Source organism: Echiichthys vipera (genome assembly GCF_963691815.1).
Source record: "Echiichthys vipera genome assembly, chromosome: 8".
In the NCBI taxonomy this organism is placed as follows: Eukaryota; Metazoa; Chordata; class Actinopteri; order Perciformes; family Trachinidae; genus Echiichthys; species Echiichthys vipera.
Genome location: NC_139833.1, coordinates 29,454,184 through 29,481,838, shown reverse-complemented (window position 1 = coordinate 29,481,838; position 27,655 = coordinate 29,454,184). Strand labels below are relative to the sequence as shown.

Genomic DNA, 27,655 nt, shown 5'->3' with positions numbered 1-27,655 from the left:
TTGCAAAATATGGAAATAATTAATCTCATTGAGCTTGTGAAATACCATCAGTGTTGCAAAAGAGGATTTGAGCACGGACTGGGGATGAGACGGATGATGATAGCAATGGGCTGGATAGACGCAGATATTTAGATTAAGCTTTTCCATTATTGCTTTATCAAACAGCTTCTTCAAGTGTATTTTTGGTAATTGAATAAATTGGAGCATCAAATAGATTTGGATTTGGGGCACAGCAACAGGATTATGTGTAAAGCAGTCTCTTTTTACCTTTCATGAAACAATGCATGCAGATATTATGCTATTAGGTCAGTTGTGCTTTGGATACGTGGTGTGGAAACAGTAATAGGAGAGTCACTAAATGACTAAAACAGATAATACCTGTACATATATATCCTAAAATAGTCTTGAACTAAAGGTGGATTTAAATGCATTCCATATACACAGAAATTATGGTTGGCCTATACTGACTCTGGTTTTTGCCCGTCTCCACTCACTCAGCTGCTGGGACAAATAACGCCCCCTTCACTGAGGCTCCGAAGCAGCTGCAGGATTGGCAAACTCCATTTCACCCAGTGCCAGCCTACAGTAGCTGCACCCAACAGCAGACAACCCTGGCAACCAGCAACGCCCAACGCTAGTGGCTGCTACCATGGAAACACAACGGGACAGAAAGTCTTTGTCAAACCTGTCAAAAAATGAAAAAATATTAATTCAGACTAAATATATTTTTTTATGGAAAAGCAAAACTTTCATTCTGTTCCCCTCAAAACGCCCTGTGGGTGTATTCATTTTTTTTTTAAATAAAGCTTTTAATAAAGATTATACATATTCAATCTTTAAAGCTGCAGTCGCCAAGTCTGGCAGATCGAGTTGACTCAGTCAAATATTGAATGTTTACAACTCTCTCGCCCCTCCCCCGCTACCACAGAGCTCCTCCGCTCCCTCCGATCGAGTGCTCGTCAGTGCGCATGCACCAGATTCCTGTGAACTCGCCTGTGTCTTCTCTCATCAATAAACAGCATGGAGAACATGCTACATGGAGGTAGGCTGGCTTACTAACTCATAGATAGCAATTGCTAACGTAATTTAGCGTATGCCTAGCTTGAGGCGTGTGCCTGTGATATTGTAACATGCATCAGGGGGGAGGGGGAGTCTGTGGAGTGTGTACGAACTGCTCCTGACAGTCAGCTCTCACACAGCCTGGCGTGGCAGATTTTTGAAAAACAAACAACAGGATCTAGGTGCACGTAGAGGCACGTTTTTTTTCTAAAACCAGGCGATTTATGTTGTTCTATCTGAGCTTAGTGTCAGCTTCAGTGAATATGATCAAACAAATCTTGCGTTTAATGTAAACTGACTTAATGAAATGTTTGCTCGGTTGTGTCGTGTGGACTCATTGCACTGAATAACAGGGATTTACCGAATAAAGTCCACCTCTTGACCTTCCAAAGGTCTGACCTTCTAAGCCTCTTAAATCAATAAATCAAATGTAAAACAAGAATGATGATGCTGTGAAGTACCTTTAGGGGGAGAGAGCCTTAACTTTCAATTAGCACCTCCACTGACCATCAAGGCCAGGCAAGGATTTGTGGAAAAACATATGTATGTACATTAGCACTGAGCTCCTACACTGACAGCATAAGCTACAGCAAAGGCAGGCAAATTTAACCCCTCCACAAACTGTTCAATGGTTACTGACATTGACAAATAGCATCACACATCAAGGCATATGGTTAAATCAAAGCCCTACCCATGCGGCGTATGCAGTTTCTCTTCCCTCTCTTGGCTATTTAAAAACAAGATGACATCAGACATCTGCTTGGGAGCAGAAAATAAGTCTTTTTAAGAGAAAAAAGACCTCCCAGGGTCTGGGCACACACACACGCACACACACACACACACACACACACACACACACGCGCATACACAGATACACACAGAAGAGCTGAGGCTCTCATTTATGCCACTGCAGACTTCTCTTTAGTCCATCAGTGAGTAGAGAGGAAGGAAGAAGTTAAGGACCTGAGGCAGAGTTGGAAGCAGCTCCTAATGCTTAACTGAAATGCAGTTTTACAGGGAGGAAACTATGCCTACTGTAACGCAACCATTAAAGGTGGAGGGTCGCACACACATACAATACACAAATGTATGTGCACACGTGCCAAAGCCTTTGAGGGAATCAGTCTCGCTCTGTAAGCATGAAAGGAGCCCAGATGTCAGTGCTCTGAACATGCCTGTGTTTCTGTTAAAAAGTGCACCATCTTTCCTTTATTGCCCTGTTTCTGTACCGTCCTCATCCTGTTTCACTGCTGAGAACCAGCTGACCAGTTGGATCCTATACGTAACGTACATCTGTGGCCACAGGGCCGTGCTGTAGCAGCCTGTAACCAAACCTCGGCAAAGACTATTTCACCTCTCTCTCTCTCTCTCTCTCTCTCTCTCTCTCTCTCTCTCTCTCTCTCTCTCTCTCTCTCTCTCTCTCTGGGCAGCGGCATTAGCAGCAGTGGCAGCAGGCCTAGGGCTGGGGACATTAGCCTGATGCTTATCTAGCTACACAGCCCACCGCTAGCGACCAGTTCTCTCTCTCTCCCTCTCTCTGTTTCATTCTTCCTCTCTCGCTCTCTGTCTGATGTTGAGATATGATTTGGTGAGAGCAGAGAGGAGTCGAGCATATTGATTTGGCCTCTACCGCTTTCTCGCTCACATTTTTCATCCCCTTTTCCTCTGTACTGCTATCATACAACTCTCGGCTCTCTCTCTCTCTCTCTCTCTCTCTCTCTCTCTCTCTCTCTCTCTCTCTCTCTCTCTCTCACTCTCTCTCTCTCTCTCTCTCTCCAGTGTGCAATCATAATAACCCCTCTCTTAGACGCCCAGGCAATAAACCAGGGCCTCCCTTCTTCCTGTGCACATCTCCCTTGGTGAAGACAAAACCAATAAAGGGCCGGCTTAATTACAGCTTCTGAGTGCCGCCAACACCCGGGTACAATACCATCGGGCTGAGGGTGGGCTGAGGGTGGGCTGAGTGTGGGCAAGGTGTGACGGGATGTTGGATGCAGGATGGAGGTTGCATAAGAACTACTGAGGAGACAGTTCTGAGTCTCAGTCTGACTCCCACACCTAAACCCTCAAGACGCTACTTTATAGTACTCACAGAGATGAAAAAAAGAGGTGATGCTAGCCTAGAGGCTGGCTGGGAAAATGTGGATAGGAATTGCTTTCTGCAAGGCATTTAACTTGTAGTACCTCTAGTGGAGAAGCTCAATCAGCTTGATTTTGCATCTGCAAGGCATTAATGTGTAACTGTGGGAATGTAAAGTACACTGTTCCTGAAAAACAAAATATACACGCAATGATCTTAGCCTGGAACAAGAAGGGTGAAAACAGGGGATAGGTAAATGTTATATATACTACCAGATGGCCAATGATATATCAAGTTGAAAATGTGCAGGGCTGATTTACACACCAAGAGGCCACCCACAGTCCAAAGACATGCAGGTGTTAGGTTCATTGATGAGTCTAAAGTGTACGTAGGTGTGATTGTGAGTGTGAATGGTTGTCTGTCTCTGTTTGTCTCTATGTGCCCTGTGATAGACTGGCGTCATGTCCAGGGTGGACCCCGCTTTACACCCGATGCCAGCTGGGATCGGCTTCAGCGACCCCGATAGGGACAAGCGGTTGAAGATGGATGTCCAGGTGCTTTCTAGACCTGAGATGTCTAGCAATCAGTGCAGTACAGCCTTTCAATATTCCTGATCATCACTTCAATCAACGATGTATTAGGAACTATGACATTTAAAACATTGCTATTCCAGTAAGTTAGCTAAAATTGGTTCATTTGATTGCCGAAACTCAATACAACTGTTATGTTACACTGCTCTGCTAGCAAATAGTGGAAGGATGCCTACTGTACTTAAAAACACTGATTGCTTAACTAGCTTTACAAGCTGGTACAGACACATTAGCTGCTACAGATGCAATGCTAAAACAAAACTCAAAATTGGCTCTCAGATTTACGGTAGTTGTATTTGTATTCTCTATGCAGTCCGCAATCTGCCCATTGGCTATCAGTCAGATGATGTAGTCGACGATGATGTAGCAACCGCCAATATTTCGGGGGTTCTGGTGTAGCCAGTGCAAATATAGGCTAATATGATGAGCAATATGAGAATGATATACATTTTATAAAAAGCTAACAAAAAGCTATATCATTCTCAGAGGATTGCCGACAGAAAATTTGAATCACTGTTTAACTGCATACGACCAAAGCCTGCTCAAATGTGATTGGTCAATACTACTTGGGCTCAAACGGAATAATGTTACAATATCTCAGAATGAATCAAGTATTAATACTTTGATCTCTAATGTTGATCTCCAGTGTATATAATCATTTTTTGGAAATATTCCATTTTTTCCTTTGTATTTTTTAATCAGACCCTGTTAACATCAGGATTACCAGACAGGGAGGATACAGCACCATTTCTATTCATCAAACATTACACCTTATCACCATGGCAACCCCATCGTTGGAGGGGACAAGTGAAGAAATGGGGAGGTGGTAGAAAGCCAGAGGGCTTCCACTTCAGAGGAACTTTCAGTGTTGAACTGACAGCAGTGGAAGCAAGTTGGTTTTCCTACAATCTGTCACTGTACCACTGATGAAGTAAACAGCTGTGAGTATGAGGATGACTCACAAAAATCACACCCAAGATTTGGAATCATTAAACAGCACTAATATGGGTTTTATTTAAGATGTTGGATTTGAAGCACTATGCTGCTTTTAATAAATTGCATTTATTCAGAAAGCAAATGCAACTATTCATATCCCACTTATAGCATCACACACTTTGCAAAGGCTCATCTGGGAGAAGGCTGTATGATGTCTAACATAAACTCAATAATAACGTCCCACTCCCCTCTATTACTTCATACACCAGTCCGACAACAGACACACTTTGGTCTCAGGCATTTCAGGGAAGCAAGCACAAAGAATTGCCGTAGGATTGGGGGGGTGGGAGGGGTTGTAAATGGAATATGTGTATGTGGGTTTTAGAGAAGGGGGGTGGGGGGGGGGGTTAGTACGGTTGCAGTTTAAATGTAGTGACCACTCAATTCGAAACCATTCAGGCCTTCTAAGAACAGATCCCCACACCCCATTAGGACCTCTCCTGACGCACACATGCATAATACATGGCAGCTGGATCTAAAAGCATACAGCCCATTAGCAGGCCTGGCCTGGGCAAGAAAGAAACAGAGAGAGAGAGAGAGAGAGAGAGACTCACTCTGAAACAGCCCTGATCGAATGGATGGCCAAGCACACACTGCTGGTATGCAGAGAGTTGTGTTGTTGTTTGTACCAGTGAGTTACCTGGTACAAAAGTGAGTGGACATAACGGCATTCACAGGCCTCAAGGTCCTGGAACAGTGTCAAAAATGAACACACAATCTCCTCCACAATCTATATTTAAGCTATTAGAAAAATGAATATCAAAATTCACTTGGCAAAACCAAAGACAGAGAATACGATTGAAAGTACTGATGTCAGCAGAAGAGAAAGGAGGCTTGAACCTACCTAATCAAAAAATTTGACTACTGGGCAGCTCAGCTGTGAGGAGTGGTGGCATGGTTGGTCGAGGACTTAGAGAGTGGATGGGTCTCTATTGAACAAAAACTCCATTCCAGGGGTACTGCTGTCTAGTCTTCCATTTCTTAGCCAGCAATCTCAGAAAAAACTTAAAATCAATCATTTATGGATTGTACATACATTGAAGGTCTGGAATTTAGTTCAAAAACAACTTAAGGGAGCCACAGCCCTATCACGTAGTAGGGAATATAGAGTTTTTACCATCTATGTATGACAGGACTTAAAAAAGATGGGCAGAGACTGGTCTGATAACAATAAACCAACTCCTGGGTGGACATGGATTTAAGTCTTTTTCACAACTTAGGGACAAGTTTGAATTACCTTCAAGTGATCTATATAGATACTTACAGATCAGACATTATGTCACGAAAAACACAGATTGGGAAAATATGCGAAATGAGCCTACAAATATAGAAAGTCATTTCATACATATGTCTAAACAGCGTTCTTTAACAAAAAAAAACAAATATCCCCCATGTACAAAAACTAAGGATGGACATGTCGGACAATACATACGAATGCAATAATAGATGATGACTCTTGGGAAAACATATGTTCCAGAGGCCACAGGGGGGTTGGAAGCCAACTCTACAAAGAATTTGACTGGAGGGTTAAAATCAAGTTCTTTAAGACACTACTAACAACTTTTGCGTCCAAGAACAATACCAGCAACAAGGAATTGTGGTACGGTCGGCGACTGAAAATACAAACATTTTGGAAAAAAGTCAAAGAAGAACTTGAAAAGGTTTTGGCAGTGGCCCTTCCTGTGGACCCTTTGTAATTTGTATTAGATGCGTTTCCTGATCGCCTGTTTACCACAGAACAATGTTATATATTACATGTTTTGTTGATGATTGCAAGGAAAATGATCACCATCAACTGGGTGAAGCGCGGCCCTTATACACCTACTATATACTATACCTATAATTGTTTATTATTTATGTGCTATACCCTTTACAGTACATTTTTGTGTGACGGATGAGATCCAATCTCAAGATGGTTTTTTGTACCCATCTATGTCGTTAATTGCCTGTTAATGTGCATTTCAGGCAATAAAGTTAAAAAACAAAAATGAACACACACTTTCTACCAGCTATATATGATTACATTCAGTTGATTGGTATATTCCAGTTTCTCAAACACCATGTAAACACCGTACACTAGGTAAAATCAGAGTTCTCGTACCCCGATTAACAGACCTAGAGAACTCCTTCAGTACCTCGACTATTCATGCATGTAAACAGCCTTCCAGGGTTACTATCGGGTTTCCCGTTTGCACATGCTCCGTGGGTTATAACTCCCCCTCAATCCAGGCGGTGGCTTTTGGCCCGGAAATAGAATACACCAGGAATCAACAGCTCCGAAAACAACATGAAAAAAACCAAGAACAATAGAGCGTTACCTCTGCTGTATGCAGTCCAGCTGTATGTTGGCAGAGCACCACCTACTGTACCGGAGGTTGAGTTACCCCGTCATTTTCCCATTTAACCCCATCTCAGGTATACGTGGGGAACTTCAATGATCTGATTATTCCCTTAAGGACATTTTCGGGTTACTGAAGTGCATGTAAACGCACTGTTTGTACAACAATACGATAATTTTGCAGTCTTGTCATCAACTACTATTCAAAGACTGTTTCTACCAGAGGAATCTGCTCAGAAAAAAAAGAGAAGTGATGGAAAGTAAGTTCAATTTAATCAGTCAGATGTGATGATTGCTGGATCACAGTTTCCAGGCACAGAGCCCCCTGCTCAGCCCTTCCAGTGGCTGAGTGTTCTGGCCATGTAATGTGAGGTGGCAGAGAGCCCAGCAATGCTGTAAATTATTTCTGACGGTCAGGTGGGGGGACAAGAGGGGAAAGACTTGCAGTCCCCGGAGACAGACAATACACGGGGTGGAGATCTGGGGCCCAACACCTACGTATATTGAGAAATAAGGTCTGCGTTGCTGCTGCAGGAGCGTGAGTCCGTTTGCAAGTTTGAGGCCCTTCTGCAGTGTACAAAATGTGTCTAACAGCCATGCCTGGCCAGATGACCAGGGGCCTCTCCATGGGGAAACGGAGCATTTAGCAGACTAATCATAATATGCTCCAATGCATTTAAGTGAGATCCAGCTTCTCTTTCTCGCTCTCTCTCGCCCTCGACACTCCACACAAGCACTTCTTTCTCGGCAAATGAAAAACAAGGTAAGCTTGTGTGTTGCCGTAACGCTGTAGCTAAAAGAGGAGTGAAATAATAAATAAAATATCCAATAATGAAAATGACTGCCTATGAGTCTAATTCCAAGATTTCTTAAGTCAGTAGTAATGTGTATAGGCTATAATATACATGCTTGTTAATGGTTTTCAGCAGTTTAGTCACCATTTCATCCAAAAATTCATCATGCTAAGTGTACTTTGTGTTAGACTGTGTGTGTGTGTGTGTGTGTGTGTGTGTGTGTGTGTGTGTGTGTGTGTGTGTGTGTGTGTGTGTGTGTGTGTGTGTGTGTGTGTGGGTGTGTGTATGTGTTGGAGGTGGTGTTTCCACTCATCTCCAGCTCTGGACTCTTTTAAAAATGTACATTCAGCCTCTTCACCCCCTCCTGTTCTCCTGTGAGGCACAGCAGCAGCAGAGGCAGGGGCAGTGTAGTCTGTAGAACACATGCTGCAGCAGCGGTGCGCTGGGGCAGACGCGCACGCGCATACATACATGCATACATACATACATATATACACTGCTACGTGCACTGCTCAGTCACACCTCGGCACGGTCACAGGCTACCTAAACGTTTTACCCCCCTCCCGCGGTGCATGCGCGCGCGCACGGGCACCCAGCAAACCGCGGCAGCGTCACTGATCGGCCCCATCATCCAGCCAGGAAATATCTGCAGCAGCAACAGTACTATACAGTAGGTTGTTATTACGCAGGCTGGCTGCCGATCGATAAACCTAACCACCCCCACCTCCCCAATACTCGTTTGACATACCAACGGGGAAGCCCTTCCTTTACAAATCAGGGCATTTCTTTACAAAGGAATCACTCACCCGATGTTGCTCAACGCCTGCTCGAACAGCTCCGTCTGCAAGATGTTCTGAGGCGCCGAGAAAGCCCCGTTGAAATGTGATAAAACCGAGCTACAGAACTGACGCAATGTCTCAAACTGCATTTTCCCCCTCCGTTTTCTTTTATCCTCAGTAAATGGTCACCCCTTTTCGTTTCAGCGACGATACATCCCAGAGCCTGCGCTCTCTCCGGACTCCCCCCTCCACACATATACCTCCTCAGTAATTTGGCTTTTATTATTTCCCGGGGCGCAATAAAGGCAGAAAAGACGCCTATCAAGTTCCATATTTCTCCGGCCGCTCCTGGTTAAAAAAAAAAAAAAGTGTCCTCAAATGAGACGTGGGATCCGACGGTCATAATGCTTCGGACTTGAAGCGAGGAAAATATGGTAGTTCCGGTGCCGGTAACGAGCCTTTTCTTCTTCTCGCTGTGGCAAAAATCTCTTCTCGGTGTGCAGGGAGAGGCGAAGGAGCGCCCGAAGGAGAGAAGAAGCGGAGAAGCATCCTACACGGCAGCCAGCAGCAGCGGCAGCAGCAGCAGCAGCATCCTTTACCGGCGCATCAGCTGCTGCCTCACATTCAACTCATATTTCCCGTCGCCTATGAAGAGCACACACTCGCGCTAACACACACACACACACACACACACACACACACACACACACACACACACACACACACACACACACACACACACGCACACACACACACGCACACACACACGCACACACGCACGCACACGGAGGTGATATGCAAGTGTGCGCACTCGTTGCCATATCTCTCCATCCTCTCTCACGCACTCTTTGGGACGTGCACAGCAACAGACAGACCAAAGTATAGGGGTTGATGCTGTTTTTTCTTCCTTACATTCCACGTATGGTTTCACAGCATCAGCTCCTCATCAGTAATAGCAGATGACAGTCCTAATACCTCTGAAAGGTTGAGTGTCTGTGAGGAAAGGGCACACGTAAAAGGAGGGGGGTTCTTAGGCTATTTTTTATTTTATTCAGTCAGTTGTTCTACAACTTTAAAGAGTGAAATAGTTGAGATAAATACTTTCAAGATGTCCCTTAAAACTGCTGATATTTGCTTAAATAGTTTTACAGGACCATCAAAAGCCTATGTGTTACCACTTGAACATGGAGCTATTGGGAATGTATAGTCACAGTAGAGTATAGTACCTTTGGAACTGTATGTAGCCTATGCAGACATGTACCTAAAAACTACATCTGTTCTGTGCTCCCGTCCCAGACAGCACTCTTAAATATTGGCAGTGTTGTTACCAGATGGTAATTAAATAGCATTTATAGGGTTTTTGTTTTTAGTTTTGGGTTTGGTCAGACGTGCAGTGGAAACCGCGGACAGCCATGGGCTGAGGACCAAGCTAAAGAAAAACTTTCATTCTTCACTGCTCCATCCAGCGCTCTCTATTTCCTCTTCACCAACAATGCAAAGGGACATCTGCACCAATCAACGGACTGCAGTGTTTCTAGCTCCACCCTCTAGTATCATATCAGTACCTTTTTTTTTACCTGAACATTTTCAATGCTGATTAGGATACCTTTTATTCATGGACCCCAGGAAGACTAGCGACCACTTTGTGGAAACTAATGGGGATCCAAATAAAGAATGAAGTTTTCATTACTGATACTACAAAGATACTTTTTTTACTTTGTGTGAAAAAAATCTCATAACCTAATAAGTAGATCGCCAACATTTGTTTGATCATATTCACTGAAGCCGACACTCTGCTCTGATAGAGCCACATGAATCATCCAGCTTTAGAAAAAAATAAACGTGCCTCTATGTGCACCTAGAGCCTGTTGTACGACCGCGCCCGTATCATCCTGTCCACTCAGCACAGGGCTGTGTGAGAGCTGACTGTCAGGCACAGTTAATGCACACGCCACAGATCCCCCCTCCCCGTTTGTGCATGTTACAATATCAAAGGCACATGCCTCAAGCTAGGCATACACTAAATTATGTTAGCAGTTGCTATCTATTTGTAAGTTAGCCAGCCTACCTTAGTCTAGAGTGTTCTCCATACCCTTTATTGATGAGAGAAGAAACAGGCTTGTTCACAGGAATATGGTGCACACGCACTGACGAGCACTCGATCGGAGGAGCTCGATGGAGAGATGGCAGAGGGGGAGGGGCGTGAGAGTTGTAAACATTCGAAATTGGACTGAGTCAACTCAATCTGCCAGACTTTCCCACTGCAGCTTTAACATCAAGTCTTGTTGGAATGACAGTTCATTATGCAGACAGTCTGTCATTGTGAATAACAAGCTGTATTAATAACGAAACATGTTGTTTTTTGTCAAAACATCAGTTTGGAGTGCCCAATGTCACATTGTTTTAGTAGCCAGCTCTACTCAACAAAGGGGTAACACAAACAGGAAGGAATGGAGGAGTTCTATTGGTACCATCCACAACTTTTGACAATGGAAACACAAAAATAACCAATCTAAGGGCGCACTCACACTGTTCTTCCGCACCGCGCCCCGGGCTTTAGGGTACTTGTCCTCCCTCCCTCTCCCCCCGCGCCCCAGGCCCGTTTGTACTCACACTGCCTGGGCCTCGTGCAAATGCTTCTTGCTGTCCATACGCCATCACGCCGTAACACGTCACACGTCACACGCATTGATTGACGTCATCGCGATGCATCCCTTTGTTTACAAATCTTTCCATAGACCTCGGAGTTTTTGTGCGTCTTGTCGACTGTTTTTGAATATTTTCATTGACCAAATCTGCAGTAAACACTCCACCTCCGCATCACACCAACGTGAACCTTTCGCAGCCATTGTTGTTGTTGTTAAATGTCCGCGCATGGTCCGTCCTCCTATTTTCTATGTCCGAACAGGCGCACATAAATGACGTCAGAACCGCCGTAGGCGTCGTGCTCGTGCTCGTGCTCGTGCTCGTACACGTGCGCACGCTCGTGCTCGTACATGTGCAAATACGCTCTACAAAAGCCCACCTCTCTCAGACGGGCCGTGGACGGCCCGCTCGCCGCAGTTATGCGCGGAGCGGGTGCACTCACACTGGTCAAACGCACTAGGCTTGACCCGAAAAAACAGTTTTGGCGCGGACAGTGAGTGCGCCCTAATTTGTAACTGAACTGAACTGAACTGCTAGGTGGAAACAGGGCTTTTCTGAAGAGTTTCTATAAATGAGTTCTACTATGTGATAGTATAAAGGACAAGTGTGCTGTTAGTTCTCAAATATCTCCAGAAGTCTGGAGAGATAAAAACTCAGAATGCTACAAATAAGTATAGCAATAAGTAGTAGTAGAGGTAGTTAGTATAATAATGCAGACTTGAATTAAGGGGACGTAAGGCTACTCATGCTAGGATTAAGAAAGTGTTATTATTATGATGAATTAAAATCAATCCTCCCTCCCCTGGTTCATTGCATCCCTACCAACATTTATAAGTGTCTCTGCAAATATCCAAAAAGTACTCAAAACCAAAAAATTTCGCCAAAAGGATTGAAAAGATCAAAATAAGACGTATGATTTTACCACCTGGATCTTGTTTTTGTAGGTTTCAGTTACAATAACATGTTACTCACCAAATGAATATGCCATTTTCACAGAAGACAGTCATAGTATGAAAAGCACAGGTTTTGCCAATAACATTATGATGGCTCTGTTCCCCTCAAGTGTCCCAGTAAACCATGGCAGCGTGACAGAGAGCCAGGAGCCTGAAACTGAGCAGTGGGTCCCACATGAGTTTTGTGCGACTGTAGTGGGTGGACCTCAGACCCTCTGGGAAGAAAATTCTGTACATTTTGAAAGTTAAATGCATGCCGAACTTTGTGCTCTTGTAAACAATTCTATGCTATAACAAATCATCTAATCATAAACACATTGGTTGTATAGATATGAATGGTCACATTGGGGAATTTGCTAAAAAAAAAAAAGACATCATGGAGAGTATGTATCTTCTAAAATATGGCTAATGAGTAAAATTTATATTAGAGAGAATTGAGTTTGTTTTTGTGTTTTCTTGCCAGTCTACTGCTCCACGTTGCAGTCCAGCAGGTGGTGGTAATAAACCTGTAAGCCGTTCAGCCAATCGCCTTTCAAATGCAACGAAGAAGAAGATATCAATGATGATGGGCGATGGCAGAAACAGTCACTTTCTGTATATGTGTCACATGTTTGTGCACGGCCCCGCCTCTTTAGGAGACTAGCAGCAGGTCCTGAGTGTATTGATTCCAACGGGAGAACATGAACACAGATTATTACATTTTCCATAGCCCCATAATCACTGAAGTAAATATTGGACCCATTTTTCACAAGCCACATATCTCCTGACCAATCTGACACCAAAATGGCATTTTCAGATGGATGGGTCAGCAGAAAATGAACTTAGTTTCAACAGCAACAAAGTCTTACTGTCCAGTGTAAAAACACCTACACACAAAGAACATCACAGTGAGTCGGGGCAATGTCGAGCCGAAAGCAGTCCTGTAACCGCATTTTCTGCGTGTTACAATATAATATGATATAGTAGCGAGCTGAAAGTGGTTGGATACACAAATTCAGTATTCCCTATGTTCCAGTGACAGACTGGAGGTTGTAGGAAGGGTTTTACTTTGTGTAAAAGGTTCTAAATAAATAACAAAATGTTGTAAGTTAATAGGATAATTAGATTTGGAAATTAGATTTTTGTTATTACACATAGAATAAGTAGAATAGTACAAAAAAAGGTACTGTCTGGTACCAAATTCGAATGACAGACATACTGTAGGTATATAGATGCGACCTGTTTGAGTACACAGGGCTGAGCAGAACTGTGCAAGCTTGACTGAGCTGGTCTTGATGTTAAAGGGCCAGTCCAGACTGAGTGTGTTCCTCCTCTAACACTACTGAACGGCAGAACGGCTCTTGCCCGGCTGAATGCAATTTTTTTTTTTCTTAAATGCAGAATCTGAAGAAACACCCGCAGTGAGAAAGTTCCTATTCCAGTGTAATGGTCGTTGTTTTGTCAGCCATACCTAACATTGCAGCTGTCCCACCATATCTGTGTGTTCATTCAGATGACACCTCTGAGACCAAGATGAATTAGCAGCCCTCCCAAGTTATTTCACCTTATAAATAGACTGTCAGCTTTTTCCCCTCCTTTCTTTAGCAAAACAGATCCTAGAGTTAATTTAAACATTCTTTAAGATTAATGAAAGTGGGTTTTGGTGCTTATGCAGTGGGAGTTCTATTTAAGGACTCTCTGCTATCCATCATCAGCATTATCCCGTGAATTTTCAGACAGCCAGTTTCCTGTTGTGTCACTGTGTATATAGGCGATGCCAAAGTGAGAATCGCTCCCTGGTAGCACCTCTACCTCTTAGCCGTGCATCAATTAATATTCAATGGCAAGGGCTTAGACTGGAACAGAAAGTGACTGGATGACTGAATGCTTGGAGCAGTCTGATCTATAGTCTGATCTGTATTCAGTCTGATCATCCATTAAAACCACCTTAAAGAAGCCAGCCATTTGAGGAGAAGATGGATAATGTACTCCTGTTGCACTGAGGCACAAAATACTGTTATCCTGCATCACTCTTACAATTGGCAGTTACAGGTGATGCTCAGGTCTTAATTGTGCTACTGTGTGTGTTTAGAGTATAGAAACATAATAGATGAGGGTAACAAAGAATGGAAATGGAAACACAGACTGTATAAAAAATGGACGTAGCATACACGTCAGGGTCCCTTCTCTCAACTTGATCCAATCGTCCTCGCCTACGGGAGTCGCCATCTTGTCAGACTTTAACTCCGCCTCATTTCCTCTGACCAAAAAAGGGCATGTATGTGACGTTAGGGGGAAGGAGATACGTCCATCTGGCTGATACCTCCGAGGAGAAGTGAGTTACAGCGGAAAGCTGTCACTCAAGGTAACCTCCAATACAATACAAACTAGCCTGGTACAAATAAATGAAGTGTTGTCATGGAGATATGGCCTAAACATACGGACAAGAATGTTTTTTTGTACCAGGCCTTAAATAGGTTTCATTATGCTGTGAAAATTGCCTGTTTAACATGGGGGTCAATGAGAAACTGCCCAATTGTGCAAACCTAGTGGACACTCTGAGAACTGCAGTTTTTGGCATTTCCTGATTGGATCAACCAGGAAGTCGCTGTGGTGGGGGCTTGACTGGAACACAACTTTACCAGGAAAGGGGAGAAAAAAAAGACTATTTTGGAGTTCTAACAATGCTTCTGAATATGCAACATAGTCGCACAGCAGCCTTATTACACTGTGATGCACTGTACGCATGTAAACTTAGCTCCAACACTAACTGCTGGTTAATGGGCAGGTATGTGGGATATATCCATCAAGACATCCAATTGGAGGAAAATATCAGGCAATTAAAGCACACACTCCAATTTCTGCAGGTTGAGTGTATCAAGAAGTACGAGAGAGGACACACAACTAATGAGACGTGTCTCCAAACATACTGTGGGTGCAGGCTTGTGTTTGCTGGTTTGTCCTTGTGCCAGACAAGTGAGAGATATGGCCCACCAGGTGAACACAACAAGGTCAGTAGAGCATAAGAACAGGGACATGGACTGGATTGGGATAGAGTCAAATTCACCTCCTTTCCTACTGCACCTCACCTATAAATGTGTATATGCAGTATATCATGTTCCACCATCGCCACCATGACCTTAGTCATTTCACTTTGCCGATCATAATTTTAGACATTATGTACCTTAAAGGTTTGTTTCCACTATGGTCAACTATCCGGAATGAGGCGGGTCTATCTCTCCAAAAGGCCCCTAATTTGCATGTGAGTCACTTGAGCGGCAAACCTCAAGCCCCTGAGAGAAGCCCGGTTCGGATTGGATGTAGCTCTCAGCAGGATGTGACGTGTTGTAGAACAGACGCCACAACAACACGGTGAAGTAGAGTAGACACTTTTATCCAGTGGTGTAGAAGAACACAGCACAGAAAAGGATCTGTGCACGCACATCTTTGCAGGGGCTTGCGGCCGGGTTGGATTCCGACCTGTGGTCCTTTGCTGCATGCTCTCTCTCTCTCTCTCTCTCTCTCTCTCTCTCTCTCTCTTATTTAAGGTGGAATGTTTTCTTTCCTGTTACTTGAACATAAGTTGACGTTGTGAATCATACGGGCCACCTTAAATCAAACTCTGTATTTCTCTTGAGGAAGACAAGCCACTGTATCACTGATCAGCTGATCACCGGTGATCTAAACCCATTCAGAGTGATACATCACATTCGGAGTCTCATAAATCCCTCTCTGGCCTTTTTTTGTGATGGAAACACAGCGAGTGTTCCACTGGAAACGCACATTATGTCTTTATAAAACTTCAGTCTAGTTTAAGTATATTTTAAGGTCACAGTTAACAAAGGTTGTGTTACCTTACATCTGAAAAGGAGCAAACAAGGGCATGAGAGAAGTTGTCTGAAAGGCTCTCGACCTTCCTGCTGTAGAAACAATGTGTAGATACTGTGTAAAAACTCCCCTTCTGCCTTTGAAAGAAGAAAGAGTAAGGAGGAAGGAGCCCCCATGTGGACATCAAAGTAACTACCTTATTTGACACCAGAATCAAGAAATAGACGACCGGATATTTCATTCCCAAACACAGCATGTCTGTGTTGTCAGTGTCTGAGAGTGTGCTACTCAGAGGGGGCATTCAGTGCGTATGACACAATGTTTCTGCATTAAACATCCCGTTTCTCTCAAAAGTAAAGGTAGTTTGCATTCTTGCAAACACCCCTCACCCTGTTCATATGTGTGTGTGAAGAAGAGGGAGAGAGGGTGGATGCCTGTTGTGGAATTGCTCAGTTAGTGCCAAATACAGTATCAGTGTCTCTGTCTCCTTTATCGGCCTCATGGGCTCCATGTACAAGCTGTTTTTATATGGGGCCTTGACTGGCTTGCTAGGAGACAATGCTCTTATGGCTCTATAGGCTGGAATCACTGTTCTGCATCATCTCAGTGGTAATGCTAAAAGGCTTTTATGCAATTATGCTAAAGCACATTTAGGAAATGGCATCATATAATCATATGTTCTTTACATCTGTGATGTATTATTCCCTCATCAGAGACCCTCCTTGACTTTACACAACAATTAAAACTATTGTGTGACTCATGTGGAGCATGTATTAGGTGTATGATTTTTTTTTTTTGCATATAAGACTGACCTGTCTATGGGTGCGTCGTACCTCAGCCCCGATCCGTTGTCAAGGGACGCCTGTCTGGGCAGGAGCCCGCCGTGAGGTCTGCTTCTGTCTGACGCTGGTGTCAAGTCCCCTGAGGCTCCCTGGTAGGGGTACAGGGACGGGTCCTGCAGTTTGGCCTTCTTCCCCTGCGGCCCGCCCTCAAACACACCAGGCCCCGAGCCGTAGAACCACGCCCCCGATTTGGTGAGGATTTCTTGTTGTTTTCGGCACAAGTTGCATACCCACATAACCTGGGAAGAAAAGGAGGTGTAAATATTTTGGAATGTCGATTGAAATGTCTTATACAACCTATGATGAGCTGTAATGGAGTGACTTGTGTATGTGTTATGTAAAGCTGTAACATAACTGTGAAGCGTGTTGCTGGGTGAAAATCTTTTGAAATCTGAAAAGTCAACTTTTAAGGAACTTGGTTTGACTAGTTAGATTTCAACAACTCTACCAAATCAACAAACCTAGATGATCTATGGCGCATGGTCTAAAGTGGCACGGCACAGGTGCATTTAGCGCGTGTCCAACTCCACGTTTGCTTGTTAGACAGCTGGTGCATCGCTATATAAACAGCAGGCTCGGAAAAATTGAAGAGAGCGAGCGGTTTTCTGTTGAGGATCTGCTTGTGCGCGAGGTGGCTGACCCTCTTCCGTCTCACAGTCCTCTGTCCCATCAACAGCTCCACCTGACTTCACCTGAGCAAATGCACTGGTACCCTGTTTAACTGAAGAGAAAGAGGATCTCTCTTGTGCGTCCTTGTGTGGACAAGCATGATGCGCTGATTTGCTCTGATGCTATCTGAATCCACTTTTATACTTAAATCATCTGTCCGCCAACCACCTGAAATAATTATTTTCACTCTCCACCTCACTCCTGTATTGTATTGATGTATGAGTGTTTTCTTTCAGTGATTGTAAACATTTCCATGTGCACAGTAAAGTCACTGCAGTAAATACGTGTAAGCAGCAAAACTAAAAACTGTATATCTAAACTATAATATAATATTTATAAACTTGACAGAGTAAACAGAGCTAAACTGAAATAATCAATCAACTTACTGTTCCTCATGCGTCCATGCTCTCTGCTATGTCCACATTTTAGAGAATGTGAGTATTTAATTAGGTTTTATATACATTTAATCTGCTCTATGCCTGAAATCATACATGGTGCCTCAGAACTGCGTATTATTTCACCCATCCCCTAATAATCATAATGTTAATTTTTCTGACCCACCCGATCCGTGGATTAACAGCAGGGCTGCGGATATAACTGCGGTCTCTGAATCACTAATCTTACTGTCTGAATGATTTGCCCTTTAAACACCAATAAGCGCTGTGACTTTGTACTAGGTTTATGTTCGTAAATGCTGCAATGACTTTCTGCTGCCTCAAGATAGCAAAGCACCACCAGTGCACCTGATGGGTGCAAGTTCATTTGCTACTTACACAACATGGGGGTGCAAATGAAAACTGCGTTGGTCTGAAACCTTTAAGAGTATTATGCCACCATCTGCAATTTTATTATTATTATTATTATTATTATTATTATTATTATAATTATTATTATTATAATTATTATTATTATTATTGTATTATTTATTATTATAAAAATAAATATTATAATAAATATTATTTATTATAATAAATATTATTATTACTATAGCAGTTAGATCATTCATGTTGTGTCGCTATTGTGTCTTGCCACTTTACTTATTGTGTCTTGTCTTTGTCTTGTCTAGTCTATGCATGGGATAGGAAGAAACACAATTTTCTTGTATGTCTTGTTCATGTGAAGAATTGACAATAAAGCTGACTTTGACTTTGACTTTGAACTAGCAACGGCACCTGCACTGTGTGCCACTCTGTGCCATTCTGTGCCACTTAGCACCATTTTTTGACAGGTGGAAGATGGGTGGAACCCCACTGCCACAAAATTCACAAACAGTACTGATGATTCATGTTGATGAGGCGAATGATGAAATATTTTACACATACAGCAGCCCTGGTATCAATGAAAGTTAAAATGGATTCTGTTTATTATTATTATTATATTTATTATTATTATACACTTTGAGTCTGTGAGTCTAAATACAGTAATACCCTGTAGATCTCTTAGTACAGATCAAATGTGCTTTCCATGTTTAACATAATGATGTTTTTTTATTCCTTATGATGCAGTACATTACTAAAATCTGGTTTCTGGTTAGCAAACTGACACAGTGCCTACATGACCACCGATGGCAGCGACTTAATAAGGGTACAGTTAATGCACTTTGGTAAGATAAATGGAAAAGAATAGCAACATTTTCCTTCTGTTAAAAGGACTGGAGGGAAAGAGGTTTTCACTGCTCTGTGATGCTGTGCCCTGCTCTATACTGCAGCTCCAGCAGCAGTTTACTACATTAGCCTCATAAATCCAGGAGCAGACAGGAGTCCTGATCAGTACACACACATACACACACACACACACACACACACACACACACACACACACACACACACACACACACACACACACACATACACACACATACATTCTGCATGGTAAAGCTTAGTATTCCGTCTCGACTTGTGTTGTGGAGAAAACGTATCCGGTTTTATTAGTATTTGTACTGAATTGATATCTGGTACACTGAAACCTGAGTCTCACTCAGGCCTGCTCCAGGTGACCACACCTATCTTGTTAACACTGAGCAACTTAAAGTGATATTTAACTGTCTCAGAAGACTACGAGCTTGCCAAATGATTGACAGGCCAGGCGGACAGTAGAGCGGCCAAGAGCAATTGCAGCCCCCCACCCACTCCACACTCCCTGCCTTTACAGTCCGAGTGCTGAGTCAGTGCATTACTGTTATTAGTGTGAGCGAGCTCTGAATGCTGCCTCACCCTCCATCAGTTGGTCTGTAGCTGGCCTTTTTTTCAGCAAGCCTTGAGTCAAATAAAAATTGACTGATATATTATTTCTAGACTGACTGAACTCACTTAAACTGCTGCCTGTACAGTTACTTGTGCAGTTGTTCAAAGGCTGGATTTGTAGCAATAGCCGAAACCACAACTGCTTATCTCTGGCTGGCTGCTCCTGAAGCAGAGGGTGGTACAGAGTCGTGACTGCTGTGCAAGAAACCCAACAAATGATCATAGAGGATGGCAACCTGTGGTACACCATGTTAAGTCTTTTGTACCAGCACACAGAAATAAGAGTTTTGACAGGGCGCTTGGGTGGAGCAGAAGAAAAAACAGTCCAATTACACAACTAAGTGCCAATCCCGATCTCTAGTGGTGCTGGCCGAGTCATCAAACATGTCAGTGTTCATGGGTGGGAAATCAGTGGGAGATCGTGTCCTTGTCACTGAGCTAATAATTTACTGGTTGATCAGGGCAGGACATTTGTACAAACTCTGGGAGGGATTTCAAAAACTTCCACAACATTACACCCTCGTTGTGAAGCTCCCAGCTGGCAGCCTCAGACTAATGGCGCGACGTGGCAGCAACAAGTACAGTGTGTTTGGTAGTCAGTAGTTGTGATTTCATTATCTGTTTCTGTCTGTGAGTGAATAGGAAGATGCAATTGACATTTGGAATGAGTGGCACATGTGCAAACTTGTAAAGGTGAAGCACACAACCATAGCTATATTGTGTCAAGTTAAGCTAGGGCTGGGCAATATGGCCAATATCTGCTATGCTCAGATCTTTTTAACGATATAAAAATGAATCAAGATATAGCATATTTTCTGGTAAGTCTATACGGAATAACTGCATGGTAAAACTGATTTTTGTATACTCCTGTGTGAATTAAATACTTGACAAATGACAAGCACTTTCTCATTAAGAAATGTAATGCAAAATAAAGATAACGTGCAAGGATTGGAACATTAAGCATCGTCCAAATGACGTAAATATTGCCGTACTGCACTTCGGCCTCTGTTTTTTTTGACACTGCAATGAAAACAATTTATATATATGTATATATATATATATATATATATATATATATATATATATATATATATATATATATATATACATATATATAGACATTGTTATATAATTTTAATGATTTACATCTTTCTTCTTCTATCGCCTTCTTCCATACTGCTTAACCCTATGGAAGAAGAACTCTATCTCACATATATCTCCTATTTCACAATACCGTCCTCTTATGTGAAATCATGGGTTTTGTTAACCTGTTGCTATTAATCACATTGAACTGTGTGTAAAATGTAATTTTGAAATCAAAACTGAAATTTTCAAATGATATTCCATAAGTTAGCCTATTTCAGATGCCATTTTCTAAGAATTTGGAGTCAGTGTGCTGTAATCGTCAGTTTTGACAAAATAATTTTGTTTCACAATATCTCAACATAATTTTTTTACAATATCGATTTAATTGAAAGATGTTTAATTATCATATTGAATTATCACACAGCCCCAAGTGAGACTGTTAGTATAGTCACATTGCTTTAACACAATACAGAAGGTGAATAAGATATAGGCTATAGGTATACCATATATTAGTAGTATTACTGGTAGACAGTGAGTTCTGGGTTTACTTCTGCATTAGAGCATTGAAACAAATCACCTAGACACCTGAATAGCAGCCAGCTGTATACTGCCACATGTGGATGTGGCAAATAACTAAACGAAGCTCAACAGTCACACCACAGGCAGCATGTACTACTAACCTATGTGATATTGACACATGAGGCAGTTATGACCACCTATCAATGTTACGGATGGGCTATAACTGTGCTGACACACAATGGAAGGAGGGAGGCTGCAAAGTGTGCTTTATGTTTCCCAGAGGAGTGTAGCCAGTGAGGCCATGACTGCCTCTTTAACTGGGGTCATGGTGAGAGCTCTGCAGTGAACCATGAGTCATCAGCTAAGACCCGGGAGCCACCGAGGCCAGTTCTTCTGCTAATCAACCACACATCACTTGTACCCTGTACCTGGAAGTTACACATATGTACATTCTTACAGTACACATGTATGAGCATGCACACTAGCTGCATTTAGCTTTACATTATATCTTCTATTATGAAAATAAGTGTTAGGGATGTATCTCCAAATGGAATGACCACGTGGAAAGGGCAATCAGAAATAGATGCTTCTTTCCTTCTGTTGGATCTGTGCTTCAGGTGCAGCAGGTTCTGGCCTGTGGTTTACACAGGCACATGTTATTCTACCACGGCCCCAGGGGTTGCAGGTACCCCACTGCACAAAGGGAAAGTGGTATAGCTAACCAAATGGTGGATTTTGTCATATCTACAAGCCCAATTGTAGCAATTAAAACAACACGAATTCCTGGCAACAAAGTCCTCAATTGACAATTACATTAAAGGTTGAATATGTAGAATCTTTATTAAAAGCTATATATATATATTATGTAAAAAAAATAATACACAAACGGGGCGTTTTGAGGGGTACAAGTATTGCTTTTCCATAAAAAATATATTTATTTACTTTGAATTAATATTTTTTAAATGTTTTGACTGGTTTGACAATGACTTTCTGTTACATTCTGTTTCCATTGTAGCAGCTAATAAGGAATCATTTTGAGTTGAGAGCTAGCTAATCGATTACACACCACTCAAAGAAAGACTTCCAGTTGAAGACTGGCTAACGTTAGGTTAGGACACACTCGGAAACCAACCTGGAAACCGACAGCTGGAATTATTTTTTGTTAATGCCACTACGATCTTGAGACACTAGATGGTGCTGTTCTGCTCATTCTCCAGATTCAACCTTTAAAAATGCAGCAAAGAGTGGAAACCAAGGTGTAATACAGAAACTGACAGAGTGTGGAGATGGTGAATGTATACAGGCCATTTCAAATCTGAAATCTACTCACTCACTTCATGAATCCTAACCTCATCTACTTCCCACAAACCGACCAATAATAGTACTATTAGGTGAAAATACCTGCATATCTATTTTATAGTCACATAAATCCTTTGAGTTAGAAGAATGCTATCTTTATCCTAAATATAGTAATCATTAGAAATAATGAAATGTAACACGCATTTCAGAGTCTGAGCTTTATCCATGAAACAGACTGTGTATCATCCGTGGTTAATTCCTAAAATCTGCCCTCCTCTCTCGAACGGCCCATTTCCTCCACAGAAAACTGCAGAATATGACCTACATATTTACCCCTCCAAACTGCAGTTAACATAGGTTCAGCTGCACCTATCTGTTCTAATTGACCATATTCTCAGCCCTTGGACTGCACATGTCACAGTGTCAGTGAATACTTAAAGGTTAATCTGTAGAATGAGCAGACCAGCACCATCTAGTGTCTCAAGATTGTAGTCGCAACAACAGAAAATAATTCCAGCAGTCGGGTAGCCAGGTTTGTTTAGTGTATCAAGCGATCAGCCCGCTCCATGTCAAGTGATGAATCATACAGGGTAACCACTAATTTGGACTAATCAATTAATTTGACAACAGTATTTAAAGTTAGCCAGTCTTCATCTGGAAGTCTTTCTTTGAGTGCTGTGGAATCCTTTAGCTAGCTCTCAACTCGACATGATTCTTGTTTCTGTAGCAACAACAGACAACCCTGGCAACCAGCAACGCCCAACGCTATTGGCTGCTACAATGGAAACAGAACGAGACAAAAAGTCATTGTTAACCCGACAAAATTTTTTTTTAATATTATTTCAGACTAAATATATTTTTTTATGGAAAAGCAATACTTAGAGTCTGTACCCCTCAAAATGCCCTTTGGGTGTATTATTTAAATACATATATATATATATATATATATATATATATGTATATATATATATATATATGAAGATGAAGATTCTACATATTCAACCTTTAATAGAATATTAGTATTCAGGGAAAGAAAACAGGAAAATGTGCATGGGCCCAGTAAATGTTGAGGACACTGAGCCTCAAACATCAATACTTGGATTTGATTTGCACTTTGGAACAGAGTCAGAATTTAAAAAATGGATGTTTATGCAGTTTATTTGTCAGGAAAAACAAAAGGCAGGAAAATGTCATTACAACATTACATGGACTGCAAAAACAGAGCCTTGTTTTGAGCTTGATGACGTTACATTTTAAGATCATTCTGGGATTTGAAAGAGCTATGAGGGCCCAAGAGGTTAAAGAGATTTATCAACTGATAGAGAAGCATGTGGAATATGAGCTATAAGGTGTTTCTTAGTAGGAAAAGCAGCCTAATTCACATGCAACATGGATTCACAAAACATCTCGGTTGAAATGCTCTTTAGCGTTATAGCATGCTATTCTAAATGACGGAACACATTCTCCGATGGCTCAGATCTTATAAATAACCAAAATTCAAGGAAAAATCTATTCATGCTGTAAAATGACAGAAACGTGTTTCATTCATTACACTTATTTCCTGTCTTTAGTCACACTTAACCATCACACAGCATGAGGCTGCTAACAGTCTATCTAGGGAAGCAGGCCAAAGGCAGTGTGAGCTCACTCCACACTGACAGGAAACTGTAATACCCCTCATCCCCTAATTGACCACATAGACACAAAGAGTCCACAACAGATGCATGTATGCACAATGGTACACACACACACACACACACACACACACACACACACACACACACACACACACACACATACACACACACACACACACACACACACAGGTCAAGTAGCTGTAACAGCCAGAGTTATGTTCACTTTCACTGCAGCCATTCTGCCCAAGACTCTGCACACACACACATACACACACACACACACACACACACACACACACACTTCCCTTCGGCTTAACTCTTCACGGCTGAGCGCAGGCGGGGGGTTGGGGGCTGCAGCCCTGGGGTAGGGCCATTTCTCCCTGTGTTTGCACATTTCTTAGTCATTGAACCTGCAGCTAAAAATAGAAAGCTAAAAACCCAGCACTCGTACCACACGTTGCAAACACCAGGAAGATACCGTATATACTCTATTAAATGTGCTATGGGCTGTTAACTGAGGCACCAAATTAAGGGAAACAAACACCCAGTACCATGGGATCAATAATTAATTTCCTTTCTTATACTCCCTCTTCAGGCCGAGGGTGTTTCCAGTGATAGAAGCAACTGTAATCTGTCACAATATGTGTGTCCTTAGAAGAGCCAAAAAAAGCCAATGATGCCCCTGAATGGTAAACTATATTTAACAGTACAAATGTAAGCATAATATCTATTCCAAAATTATGTGTCTTATGTAACTAGAATTATAAGTTGCAGTTTAGATTTTGAAAAACAGCGTTTGTGTCGAGGATTCCTACGCTACACACTACACTTAATAATGTGTCCTTCAGCAGTGCACTTTACATGTTCCCTTTTTGCCTGCTCCATTCAAAATGTTCCTGGAGTCATACACACACATACAAACCAGATAGATTTGCAATAGGAAAGAGCACTGAGCTCTCTCTTGTGGCCATTAAAACGCACTGCAACATTACTAAACAGAGGCTCCAGAGTGAATCAGCAGTAAATGTCACAGTGTGCTGAATTGGAAAGACGTCTCCAATGTTAAATTCAGTCAAAGACATTTTTGCATCCACTCATTTTACATTCAGTCATTCATAACAAAATACTGTATGTAATAGAACTCCTAACATGAGGCCTTTTTACAACTGAGAGAGGGCCCAAGTGCTTGTCTTCCACATTCATTTTATTTGAGAGTTTAAAGAAATGACGTGGGCATTCGGGTTTGCCAGTGGTCTAATGATACAATGTAACGATGATGACCCCATTTTGATTTCATTCAGAAAACAGATTTCCTTACATTTTCTTTCTCGCAGTTTCCACTCACTAATATTCAGCTAACTAATGGAGGTAAAATACCAGAAAACTAATCTTCGAAAAGAATTAAAGTATAAACTGGAGATGGCACATGCTGCAATATTGATGTGGCAGTAAATGGCCTGCCATAGGTATTATATTGCTTTGGTGTTTCTCTCCTTCACCTGAACTGAGGTGAACTGAACCGCTCATTGAAGCCTCCTTGTTCAGGGAGCTGAGTGTTCCTCAGAACATCCCAATCTGGACTGAGTCCAGCTTAAGCACACAGGCGCAGATAATATCTAATACACTCCAGAGCAAAACACAGCCACAGCTGGGAGCTAACACAAGTGTGATGGGCTGCAATGACAGACATTACAACACATATAGGCCAATGAAGGGTTTATAATCCAACAGGGAGAACTATCTGTGCATGCCCAGTATGTTTTTTTAAATGGACTGGAATTCATATATTTGCTGTTGATTTAATGTTGGCCATTATGGCCCTCTTTCAGTTGTAATAACCCAATGTTTTTCATGCTGATCTTTGGTGTGTCTGTTCGTTTATTTTATTTATTTATCTTTTTTTTCTATTTATTTAGGTTTTGTTTTGTTTTTGTGTGTTTGCTTGTGTGTGTTGATTCTTTGCTGTGTGTTATGCGTTGTATGTCTGGACCCATCGAAAAGGAGATGGTACATCTCCAGGGGCTTATCCACATAAATCCATTTGAATCATCTGTGATAATTATTGTTGAGAAGCAGGATAACATAACTTTGGGGAAGTTCTCTCCTCAATAAAGTTTACATGGCATTTTGGTCTGATTGATTTGGCGGCCAATAGGAATGTAATGGGAGCGCCTACATTCACATGCTCCAACGCTAACTGCACGTGGTGAATTACATTTTAATGAGCATCTAATTTTAGTGTGCGCGCCAGTAATAATAATAGACTTGATGAATATTAATGCTCCTTGTTTGAAGTTCAGGGGCATGAGGAAGAGTAGGGAAATACTGTAGAAATGCAGTGCTTTTGTATGGAAATGGCTGATGTCTGTCAGACCCACATCCCCAGCCTCTCAGACTAAATAAACGTGTTAAAAAATGGGAACACACATGATGCGCGCTCACTGAAACTGCATACAGATTGGCATTTTCGGAAGCAAATTTGAATTTTGACAAAATACTGCAACTAAAACATCAAATGGACGGGTCTTCTAAAGGGCGTATGCGACTCAAATTATGTGTGGCAGGTTTTGTGGAAGGACTCACAGCAGCATCTATTCCCTGAGTGCTAAATTGTCCCATTTCTGGGAAAAATGAACGGTGAAAAACGCGATGCAGTCACTGATCTTACCCATGGTGTCGCTGAGGAGAAACGCTGTGCCTGTGCGGAAAGATCGCCGTGTTTAAGTCCTTAAAATGTGGTGACGACTGTCCGCATCTACTGAAAATGAAGACAGAGCCGACCTTCAGCACCGCGGACAGCTCCAAGTCCACACAACGGGCTGCCTGCCTGGCTGGCTGCTGCTGCTGCTGGAAACACCGTGAAGGTTACACCAGACTCCACTGACAACATCCCATCCATTCAACCCAACGCGGTCCTCCTCTTCTCTCTTTCGACTGTATCAACTAAGCGATCACAGGCTCCAAAGACGCCGAATCATTTAAAGGAATAACGCATTCCAAACTCGTCACACTGGATCCATCAAACCGTGCAAACAATCCCGGATTCAATGTCAGCAGGTCTACGGAAGGACATGTGAGCACGCGAGGCGAGCAATACCGCGTCAAATCCCGTTCTGTCCCCCACCTCCGCTGTCTGAGTTCACGTCTGTGTCTCCGTCCGTCTCATCGGGGGTGATGAGCGCTCGTTCCATATGCGGCGCGTCCCAGCTCTGCTCCCACAGTCCAACAGACACACAGGGCAAACTGACCGGCGCTGCTTTTCCTCTGGGAGCGTTACAGAGCACACTTTGTCATTTCCGACTCAGTCTGTGCTGTGAA

General features: G+C 42.4%; 1 protein-coding gene across 5 annotated transcripts in view; it reads right to left on the bottom strand.

The window, feature by feature from the left end:
- rims2a (regulating synaptic membrane exocytosis 2a) overlaps positions 1 to 27,655 on the bottom strand; it is a gene marked incomplete at both ends in the record, with an annotated part of 185,209 nt that overhangs the window by 115,228 nt on the left and 42,326 nt on the right. For all 5 annotated transcript variants that reach the window (XM_083918612.1, XM_083918610.1, XM_083918613.1 and 2 more), the window contains one exon: positions 16,855 to 17,123. In XM_083918612.1, coding sequence (XP_083774738.1) covers positions 16,855 to 17,123 — 269 coding nt within the window. The remainder of the gene's footprint in view (positions 1 to 16,854; positions 17,124 to 27,655) is intronic.